We start from the raw sequence: 11,439 nt of genomic DNA on the forward strand, positions 1-11,439 counted from the left end.
GAGATTCTTATATGTGCTATTTTTATACGGAGACCCATCTTACCGTGCGCAGCCCTAAAAAAATTAGGCGTACGACGCACACGAATGCAAAAAGCTTGTTCATATTCTCCAGATCATGTTGCATCATGTTATTTTGAGGCCAAGTATTTCAGAGAAAACATGAATTAATGCACTTGAGGTGGCTGATAATATCATCAAAGTCAAGCAGGAGCGTATTCCTAACTTTTTGCGGCTGGCCGGCTGGTCGATGTGATCAGCTGATGGCTTATGTTTGACGCCTTTTTTGTTTTGATTGTTATGAGGCAGTACACGATATCGTAGCACTCGAAATATTTTAGGAACGTGTCCCACAAGTTTTTTAAGCGTCATAAGTTCACTAACCAATGGAAATAAATGCACGGCGCCAGCGGCGCGTGAAATTATGTTCGACACTTACGCGTGAAAATTCGTTAGCGCATACCCGACTGCTTCTCTAAGGCTAACGTGCCGTGGGAAATCGTCATCCTGCGATCTCGGACTTGTGTGCGCGAAGTAATTTAGCCAGGCCCGTCGACACCAGCAGGCGAAACGCCCTGGCGCTTGCAAGCACATATGGGGCTCTCAGCGATAAAGTAAGATCCCTCTGACTTCATCGAAAGAGCCCACGGCCATTCAGGAGGGCCCCAGAGCGATCAAGGGTGCCCCAGCCAGTTGATATCGAGTTTCGGCGCGGTGGTGGTATAATGGTTAGGGCGCTCGACTCGGATCTGTCGGCGTGGGCTTTAGGCCCCAGCCACACCACCACCGTTTCCCACATGATGCCTAATAAAGGCATCCGTTTTGAGATGTCCCCGGCAGCCAGTAAGACGTAAAGCTCCAAATCCATATTGTTAAGATTAAAGTTCCTGTCAACGGCGTAGGTTCTCGTATGCTATGGGAAAACCCAAGACCAATAGCGACGGCACCTGAGCGATCGAGGGTGACGCCGCAGGCCAACAAAGAGGCTCCCGTCAATAGTATTGGGTCCTCGATGCAAGCGAGAAGAATCCAAGACCAATATGGTGGAACCCTTGAACGATCGGGAGCAACCCGACAGGGTAACATATAGGGTCTGGCCGGAGCACAGGACCCTCTCAGCAGAGGGGAATAACCCAATACCAGTGAACATTAATTAATGCCCTTGCGCGACAAAGACTGCCCGGGCAGGGCCCTCCACCCTGACGAGTTGAAGGGTCCTCCTCAAATGAGCTTAAATGAAAAGGGCCCCAGATCAATATATGAGGTCCCTGGGCATCGAGTGCCTCGCTGCATCACTTATATGGGCGCAAGCAACAGCACAGAGCACTCCGAGTAAGTGAAAAAAACCCGATACCAGTGAGAAGGGTCCCTGAGCTACCGAGCGTACCCCGGCATGTGGGGCGCCGGCAATAGCGTATAGAGCCTGTCGGGCGAATGTGAAGAATCCGTGCAGGGCTCTTGATCGATTAACAGAGTCAAGGTATACCAGCAGAGAGTAGGGCCCTACTATGGCAAGACCCTTCATTCTAATAGCAAGTACCCAAGGCCAAATGTATAGGGCCCCCGAACAATCCAATGCACCCCAGTAGGCTAACAAATGGAACCTCGACAGGAGCGTAGGAATCTCCATTCTAATGGGAGGTACCCAAAACCTAATGTGAAAGACCCCGATCGATGGATCGTGCCCAAGCGGGTTGACAGATGGAGTCCCCGACAGGAGCGTAGAGCTCTCCGCAAGTGACAGGGAATTGGAAAGGCCCTACACCAAAGTAGAACACATTCGGGGTCTAAGGAGTAGGAGGGGGGGGGGGACATGGCCCCGTGACCAGCCCCCTCTGGATCCACCTCTGGTCGGAGCCCGTTGTTCGCTGCCTCGGCGCGCAATTTGACCGTCGCCTAACTACAAAGACCATGTAAAGGCCCCGCGAACACATTGTTTTAAAACTCCAACGTCCTGCACTACATTGCACGCACGCCGTATGATGCGGACACGGGAACACTTTTACTGTTTTATCTTTTCCTGATCAGATTGGAGCTCGATCATGCTTCTATTGTTTGCGACAGGGCTTGTGATTCAGTCAAGTGTATATATCCATATTGACATATAATGCATGTATATTAACACAAAAAAATACGGTGAATGAAATTATGTATATTCATATATATATATATATATATATATATATATATATATATATATATATATATATATATTCACGTATATATTCACCTTAAAATACGGAGCACAGACCACTATGATTTTGCTCAGATTTATGCCAATTGTAGTGTCCGACATGCTGATTGCGATGGTGCGCCTCATGTCCCGCCAAATTCAAAACTATGAGCTCCAGCATCTACTAAGTTCAAGATTGTTAAGTCCATGCCCCTACGAAATTTCCGAAACTCATGCCAGTGAAAGAGGTAAATATGTCGATTGTGATAGTGCATCTCGCTTCGAGCCACATTAAAAACCATAAAGGCAGAAGTGTGCAAAGCTCGCAGCCGGTGCACCCGGACCCCTGTAACTTTGCTAAAACTCATCAATGATAGAATTTGGAATGCAGATTACAATCGTCTCGTTTACTGCGGCATTCCAAAATATGGTATCCAGAGGTTCACAAAGTTCAGTCATCCAACCCGGACCCCTACGATTTTTCCCAAAACTTATCAGCTATGGAGCTTGACATGGAGCTGCTTACGCTCGCGCATTTCGTTTCCCGTCTGATCAAAGACCATCACCGCGAAGGGTGTGCAAAATTAAAGTACGCTGTGCAGACCGCTGCGATCTTTCTCAAACTCATTTCAAAGGTAGCATGTGCCCAATGGTTTTCTATACTTTTCAAAAGTGCGGTCCGTTGGTTGTTCCGCACGTGGAATACACATCCGTCCGATCCGTTCATAACAGCGTCCTGGAGGCAGGCTATCCCACAGGCAGCGGAAGCTATGCTGATGATATACAAAGGTAACACCGTAAGCTTTAGAGAGGCAGCGTTGATCAAATCCCGAGTCAAACGTCTGCATAGCGCGGACAGGTGCCGTGCCAAAAACTCGTATGGCCAAGCCGATGGCGTACTAAACCGCGGTGTCGCCAAACAATGTATACATCGTCCAAGGCGCACAACTCCAGTTATCATAACCTGTTTTCCAAGTGGAAATAAACAAAGGTTCAGCTTTCAAATGCTGTACTCTGAATGCCAGAGCCTCATGAAAACCCGCTCTGGTCGCGGCTGTCAGCGCCTGTTCCCAAAGAATACATTTTAGGTGTCACTTTCAACTTATTAGGTAGGGCAAATTTAGAAGAAGTAGGCAGCACTTTCGAGAGACTAGCTCGTGTTATCATCCGCAAACAATTTTACCTGTTTCAGGAAGCCGTGAAGTTTCCATGCGGGGAACAACAAGCTGACCGCACTTTGAAAAAACGTAGAAAACCATAGGTCGCACAGAAGAACCATTGGATATCATTTAGTCCGAAGCGTACCCGATTCTGAAAAGTTGAAAAATTAGTGGAATCGCTCAAAGGGAATGTTGCTCATATGAAGATATTGAAGCGACAGAGACCATGAAACAGGCTCACTTATAACTATTACTATATTTCTACGAGGAAAAGACTGCTCTCGACAACACAACAATTTCTCTGTTTGGTAAATATGTTTCTCAATGCGTCATTGCTGGATTACGTCATTGTAACCTTAATAGCATTGATACAGAGCAATTGGACGACTGTTACACCTGGAAATCGTGCTCACAAACGTCAGAAATTGACGACTCGACAATTGTATTTGTCTTGGCCTTGGTCACCGCATGTTCATTGGAATCGCAGGCTTTCAATAGTGTTTATGATGGTGCCATAGATGGCTGGGCGACCTTGAAATAGTGTCCCTGAAAAAGGCTGCACACCTCCGCGGGCGCGTAGCTCAGAATCTAGAGAGGTGTGGTCTTAAGAAGGGCGGGGCCGTGGGCTGCACCAAATGATCTTCAAGACGGCTATTTCAGTTCATAACTTCATGCAAATATCACAAACGCCCGTTAAAGAGGTAGACGCAAAATTGGGCAGTCCCAAAATGGGTGTAAGCTTCGAAACCAAATTCACGTTCCTGTAAAAAAATGGTTGTCATCCACAAAATCAAGTCCTCTTCCCCAAATGGACCGTCGGAAAGACAACCAATTTTTTCCTGTAACACGCCAGTCTCCGCCGGGAGAAAGCAGTCTCAAGCGACGGAACTAAAAAACAAATTGGTCTGCTTTCGTTTTGGTATCCGCGTTAACCTTTTAACATGCAACATCGAACTTGCAACATAAAACTTGTGACATCAAAGCAAGCAGTACCATGCGCCCTCACGAAATCGATGGACAAATGATCGTCGTTCCATTTGGGCTATTTCCACTAAAAAAAAACATATACCCATACCCGGGCCTCTAAGGGTGGGCAGACAAACCTGATGTAACAAGCTATCGCTCACGATTTTCCCCAATGTCTTTTGAACAGATAGAAAGCAAGGGCACAGCCCTGTAATTTTAGGGCAGCTTTTTGGACCCCTTATAGTGCGTCGGTATCATGTCTGCTTGCTTCCACATGACAGGGAAGACGCCCGAGTTTAGAGGAAGCTTGCATGACACAGTCTGATTCGAGCCCATTCACGTGTCTGAAATCCACATCAGTGACGGCAAACGGCGCCAATAACTATTTTTGTCCACAGGAGGTTGTCAGTCTGCATTTGTTGCAAAATGACACTCTTAAATGATCCTAGACTACCGCTAACTTGACGTAACCAATGCTCATAATCCCTAACGAGCCAACCAAAGCAGCGTAGCCGACGTTCAGGGTTCCACAGACACATCAGGCAATATCATGACTGCGCAGCCGCCGCCCACGCGAACGCAGCGGCGGGGCGGGCGACTGTAGGGAAGCCGCCGTCCGTACCCGACATCTGACCTTGACGCCGCCGCACCGGTCGTCTGGGCAGGCATCTCTGACTGCGCCGCATCCCCACGGCCAGTTCACCGCCCGCTCTCAACGGGGGCGCGGGATGGATGGCACGCCGCGCGCGCCGCGACAGCGCTGCGCCGTCGCCGCTGCCGCCCGGCAGGACGACGAGAGGCACGGCTGGACCAGCCGGTTCCTGCGCTACCCTCCACACCGGCAGCGATGGTTCTGGGATAAATCCAGCGTGCCGTGGCTTCAGGTGAGCATCTCGACTGAGGTGGAGAGCACTATGGCGCGACCCGCCGCTGGAGGCTCGCGTCGGGCCAGCCTCCGCCAGAGGGTGGTCACGCATACGGTCATATGGCGGTGACGCGCCTGAGGCAATGATCTAGGCGAGTCGCGTGTTGGGCGGTCGTTCTAATCACCTCAGTGAGGCGCTCTAAGGGGGGGGGGGGGGGGTTCGCGATGCCCAGCAGCTCGAAACTCTGCTGTCTTTCCTGATTATTCCTGCTTGTTTGGGCTCTGCCCTGTCCTGAGTTGTCACGGAGTCGATGCGAAGTAGCCCTCGCGGATCTAGATGTGGTGGTATGGTCGGACGTGGTTTGTTCGTGAAAGGAGATCCCGAGTCTTGCGTAAGCAAAGGATTACTACTACCATTGCGTCAGACTATTCAAATTCTGATCGACCGCAAGCGGCTCTCAAGAGGTGAAACACGTTTGGTTTGTCCGGGTTTGCATGCCACCGTTCCTGATCGTTAGCCGTTGCTGTTATGTTAGTTATGCTTTACCGCTGGCGCCAGGGGGCGTCGTTTTGGGGTCGTATCAGTTCGCATGAATACACCAACGGTCAGCAGGGATAAACGGGAGCCGTGAAAGAGTTTGACCATGAGTAATTATGAAGATTGCGATAAGAGGCGCTGCTGAAGCCGCCGTGAAACCCAGAAACGCTGCACGTCGCCTAGCTGTCGGAGGCCGAACGGTTTGCTGGGATCGTAGTCACGGAACAGCCTCGAACAAAGCATTTTCGCCTCAGCCGTCATAGGACCATGTGACGTCGCAAACACGCTCTTTGGCGGACTGGGCAAAACAGGCACTGTAAGGTGTAGCTCTAGACTTGTTCGTGTAAATATTGCCTTGACACTCTCCCCTCCCCGCCAATGCCCCTTTATATCAGCCGCTCCCGCCAACAGGACAAGCGCGTGGCCGACGACGTCGGTGACCTCTGGCGCGTTCACGACGACCTCTACGACCTGAGCGCGTTCGCGGCCCGGCACCCGGGCGGCCGGTTCTGGATCGACGTGACCCGGGGTCAGGACATCACCGAGCTGTTCGAGGCGAGCCACTGTCTGATGACGGGCAGCACCGGAGCGCCTGCTGGCGCAGCACCACGTGCGCGCCGCACACCAGCCACGCAACGCGCCCTACACGTTCCTCGAGGACGGCTTCTACCGGACGCTGAAGCGGCGCGCGGCACCTGTGCTGCGTCGCCTGGGCACCGGGCCGGGCCTGGCGACCCGAGTCATCGCCGACACGTGCGTGGGCGCGTTTCTGGCGGCGTCGGCGGCGTCGGTGCTGCTGCGGTCGCCGCTGCTGGCGCTGGCGGCCGGTGGTGCGCTGATGCTCGCCATCGGCACCGGCCACAACTTCCTGCACCAGCGCGACAACTGGCGCATGTTCTACCTGGACCTGTCGTTCCTGTCTTCGGCAGAGTGGCGCGTCTCGCACGCGCTCAGCCACCACATGTTTCCCAACACGCTGTACGACCTGGAGGTGACACAGTTGGAGCCGCTGGTGCTGTTCTTCACGCACGCCAAGAGCCGGCTGCGCCGTGGACTCGGCCATCTCGTACTCTACCACATCCCCATCCTGCTCACCTTCTTCGTGGAGGGACTGAAGCGCACGCTGCGCTGGCTGCGCGGCGAGCAGCGGCCGCGGCCCGAAAATATTCTGCCGCTGCTGCACCTACTGCTGCTCACGATGCTGGCCAGTCTGCCGGCCCAGCCGGCCGGCGGCGGCTGGCTGGCGGCCGCGGCGCGCGCGCTGCCGCTCTGGGCGCTCACGCACGCCAGCGCCAGCTACCTCTTCCTGACGGTGGGCTTTGCGGCGGCGCACCACCACCCGAGCATCTTCCACGACGGTGACGTGCCGCTCGCCTCGCTGGATTGGGGCCTCCAGCAGCTGGATGCCGTGGGGGACCGGAAGGCGGTGCGCGGCTCGCTGCCGCTGGTGCTGACGCTGTTTGGCGACCACGGCCTCCATCACATGTTCCCCACGGTCGACCACGCCAAGCTGGCGTCGTTGTACGGCGTGTTCGAGGAGGTGTGCGCCGAGTTCGGTGTGCGATACCGGTACTTCTCGCTGCGGGAGATGTTCGGTGGTCAGTACCAGCAAATGGTGCGCTCAGAGCCGCGATGTTCCGACCTGATGCCCGCCGCCGGCGCCGGGGGACCGGAGGTCATCAACAGGGGACTCTGAGAGGGACGGGAGATTGGAAGCCACCGAAGGGGGACTCTGGGATGGCCAGGCGTCATCAGCAGGAGTCGCTAGAGTGCTAGGCTTCATTAGCAGTATCCGAAGTTGAAAATATATATTGAACATGCCCATTACAATACAGAAAGTTTCACCTGCATGGAAGTTTTTGAGACCATGGAAGTATACCCTTGGAAACGTCATTTCGTTGAATCGTGCAAACACGCGTGGAGGCATTGAGATGACCGGGATGACAACGGCCTGGTACTTCAGTAAATTTTTTTGGCAGCTGGGACGCACTTGTAACGCTCATCGTCAGCGACAGACGCGCTATTTTCAAGTTCTGGTCGTGCGCTGGGGCTCGACGTTGAAGTAAATCCAGCAAGGTAGGCACGAACCGCTCGGTTAACCTTAATCTGCCTCTAGAGGTCAATGTCATTTTACAGCTGGTGGTGTATGTATACCGGTAGGTAAAAAAACGCCACTGGTGGAGAAGATCTGCTACCGAGTTACCAACTGAGAAGTTTTGCCGCTGGACTGCTGGGTCCGCAAAATACCAGGCGTAAACATCCTACGCTGCTAGGACTGCGTGGCGGGGTGGCAACCAAGGCCCTATAATAATAGCCGCAACAGCGCGGTGGCGGCGTGGTCGTAAGAGTTCTTGAAGTCAGCTCGAAAATCGGAAGGCCATGATGCGGGGTGACGTGAGCGGATTGCACATAGTCAAACTTCAAGTACTTACCAGAGTGCGGTTCTGGTCAGATAACCACCGCCAAGTCCCCCCAAACTGAGTGTTTGGAGTATGACATAAAGGGCGTTGTTGCTTATCACGGTCAAAAATGGTCAGGAACGGTGAAGAAAGGGGGGACAAAATAACACGCACCCCTAATTGACTCTTCAAATACAAACCTGCACAGACTGTATGGGTGTAGGTTCGCAAAATAAGTTGGTGGAGGTGAGCAGAGCAGTGGTAGATAGCCCCAATTACTGCCAAATTACGACAAGAAATAGGTTTCTCCGCGGATTTAGCCCGTTTCCTTCTCGAAGTTGGGAGAGGGGGAGGGGTAAACCTCCTGCGTGAGACATTTGCATTTATGTGTGAGTGCGTCCAGTACGTGCCATAAGGCGTCACGACATTCGTTATGAGACTTGATGCAGATAACGTAATAGAAGCGTGCTTCGCAAAATGAATTGGTGGGGTACTGAGCAGCTGACATTCGCGAAACCCGCCTGAAAAGTACGCCTCCAAACGGGGTTTCCGCGGATTTGCTCACTGTTTTTTTCAAAGTTGGGGAGGTTGGAGTCTACGTGTGGAGCGGGGGCTTTCACTGAAAAGGGAACTTCATGCCTATAGCCTGATATCGTCAATGTATTGTGCAAGCGTCTAGAGCGCCTGAATACGGCCGGTGATTTGAGAACGAGAACACAAGTGATTAGTGACCGTCACCCTGATTAGCCGTTTTTCGTGAAGCGAACTGCCAGCGGGGTTAATGACAACTCCCATCCCTCTACCGTTTCCAATCTAAGAAAGGCAAAGGCTAGCGAAAAACAACATTGAGTTGGTCTCGACGAGATCTCACGATTGGTGATAATCTTTTTTTAGGTCGATATTAAGCCGGTTATGTCAGGACAAATGTCAAATTTTCCTGACCACGGAACTTGTGCAGGTTCGCGTGCTCATATTTATTAGATCACGCCCTGTAGCGACACAAAACTTAAACAGGTGTATTCCTAGTGTAGTATTCCTTGAGTACAAAGGTGTCTAGGTTTATGTGTCTGCAGCATATATCTGTGATGTGTGGCTCCGTTAACATACCAGTGTGGGCCCGCCGTGCGCGATTCGCGTAATCATCCATTGCCGCGCGCCGCCCGCGCTGGCCGTGGATCTCCGTGGAGTGTTCCACATCCAGGGAAACAGAAATGTTGTATGTGAAGCTATAACGATGACACTGGCCACTGCTGGGTGAAAAGAGGAGGCAGGGGGAGTACAGGAGCCGAGGCTCATATTGCAATTGGAGTAAGGATGAAAGAAACACGTTTTCTCGATCTATATTGACGAATTTCATTTTGCTCATCCTAACCACGTGCTGTGATACTGTGCTACCCTCTTCTTTTCTGTCCTATCCTGTCATGCCATCTCCATGCCCTGTCCTGTCATAACCATCTCCATGGTTGTCCTGACTTGTACTGTCTCCCGTTCCACCCCCAAGGGGCCGGCAGTGTAATGGTCAACGCGATTGCGTTAACCACTACACTTCTGGGAAACCAGAGGTGCATGGTTCGCTTCCCCGTCGTGCTGCCCATTTCTGCCAGGGTGAAAGGCAGGTGACGCCATGTAGCCTCAGCAGCTGGGTGCGTCGTCAAGTTCCTATGACGGCCGCTGTTTTTCTCGTCGTCACATGCCCTATGCTTTTATATCGTGTTCTACCTTGTCCTCTGTTATTCCGCCTCGGGCGCTAACCTGACCTGTTCTGTCCTGTTGCCACCTATTCTCCATCTCCTGTCTTCTGGCTGCCATGGCATGCCCAATGGTGGCGGAACCTCTTTGGAGATCGGGGGACGGAAAACATAATTTTTGCCCCGTTTGTCATGATGTGTGCATTCCCCCAAGTTTGCATGTATACTTCTTTCTTCTTTAAAGCTTTCGATTTAAATGCCATTTGTAGTTTAGGATGCCCCCTTAATATTTCAGTATGAACAGTTCAATCCTGATTTTCTCCGACATCTCAGAGTCGAGATTACGCCCATACGTAAAAAGCAAACATCATTACACAGCACGTTGTTTTTAACATGCTTCTCAACGTCCGTTAACTTTTTTATTTTGTTGTTCCCTGACTCGTCCTTTAAAGCGTATTTATTATGCTTGCCAATTTCATGTTTACAGTAGTACTTGCCTGAGAGCATGATAAGAAAACTTTTGTAATTTGTTTGTTTTGCAGCGCATTTTTGCCGGAAGTGACGCTATTATCTACTGGGGTAAATGCACCAGCTGGTGGCCCTTTTCGATTGCATACGTCTGCTAGTGATTTAATATGTTTCCGATCTAGTGGCGTTATATGCATATGGACGTTAGTATCTTTATTCATCCTGTGGTGCTAGCCACCTTATAATAATCCTGTTTGCATTCGCACATTCAAAAAAAAATTTAGTTGAGTTTTCATGTGCCATCGGATCTGCTTCTAGTGAGGCTCCAGAAGATGGAAAGACTAAAATCACCGTTGAGGTGGGGAAATGCCATAGCGGTGTTCGGGACCCACGCAAAATAATGCAAGGTTTGTGATTGACTGAGATATGCGCACGCGACGTGCCTGAATGAATTGATCACATGAACGAACTGGCGCTTATGGCGTGTTTAAGCACTGAACTTGATCATTGCCACCATTCAACTGTTCCCAACTGCAATGGTTAGTGTTCCATCCGTGCTGCACGACCATGTTACCTACACAGAGACATGTCATTGCGCCGTGATATGGTGCGCTTCACCAGCCTGCAGACAGCTGAGCCTGGCGACGGCTTACTGTAAACAGGTGCACCTCATGCCACTGGCCTCGAGCTCCGCGGGGGGCAGAGGTCGGGGACTGCTCAGCCGTGTGACGTCGGGGTCAACGACCTTATAAAGCTGGTTCGTGACGTAACGCGAGAAGGGTGTCACGACTCGCGTTGTGGCATATCTGTTGGTCGTATGCACGGAAACCGTTGCTCCACGCAGGACACTACTCACGCGGCTTACGCATCAAATAGATCGTTTTACTTCAGTCGTTGTCAAACACAATGCGCAGGGAGGAAGACATTTCCCGAGCAGCGACGAGGCCAAGGGTCGCGAATATCAGTCAGAAGCCATCTTTCATTGGGTGGGGTCACGGAGATAACGAAGGTCTTGTCAACTCGACTTGAGGGTCAACTTGTGTCGGTCAAGGGGTACAGTGGCCGACAGGCTTATAAAAGCTCTCTCTCTCTCACTTCTCTCTCTCTCCCTCTCTCTCTCTCTCTCTCTCTCTCTCTCTCTCTCTCTCTCTCTCTCTCTCTTCTCTCTCTCTCTCTCTCTCCTCT

General features: G+C 51.6%; 1 protein-coding gene across 1 annotated transcript; it reads left to right on the forward strand.

Moving 5' to 3' along the window:
- Window positions 1-5,024: 5,024 nt before the first annotated feature.
- LOC119089700 (cytochrome b5-related protein-like) lies at window positions 5,025-7,549 on the forward strand. The gene is given in 3 exon segments (XM_037212513.1): window positions 5,025-5,180; window positions 6,111-6,284; window positions 6,286-7,549. Coding segments are annotated over 3 exon segments (1,440 nt in total). The 3' UTR covers window positions 7,396-7,549.
- The last annotated feature ends 3,890 nt before the right edge of the window (window positions 7,550-11,439 follow it).

Source organism: Pollicipes pollicipes, unplaced genomic scaffold, assembly GCF_011947565.3.
Source record: "Pollicipes pollicipes isolate AB1234 unplaced genomic scaffold, Ppol_2.1 Scaffold_3087;HRSCAF=3621_pilon_pilon_pilon, whole genome shotgun sequence".
NCBI classification, from domain to species: Eukaryota; Metazoa; Arthropoda; class Thecostraca; order Pollicipedomorpha; family Pollicipedidae; genus Pollicipes; species Pollicipes pollicipes.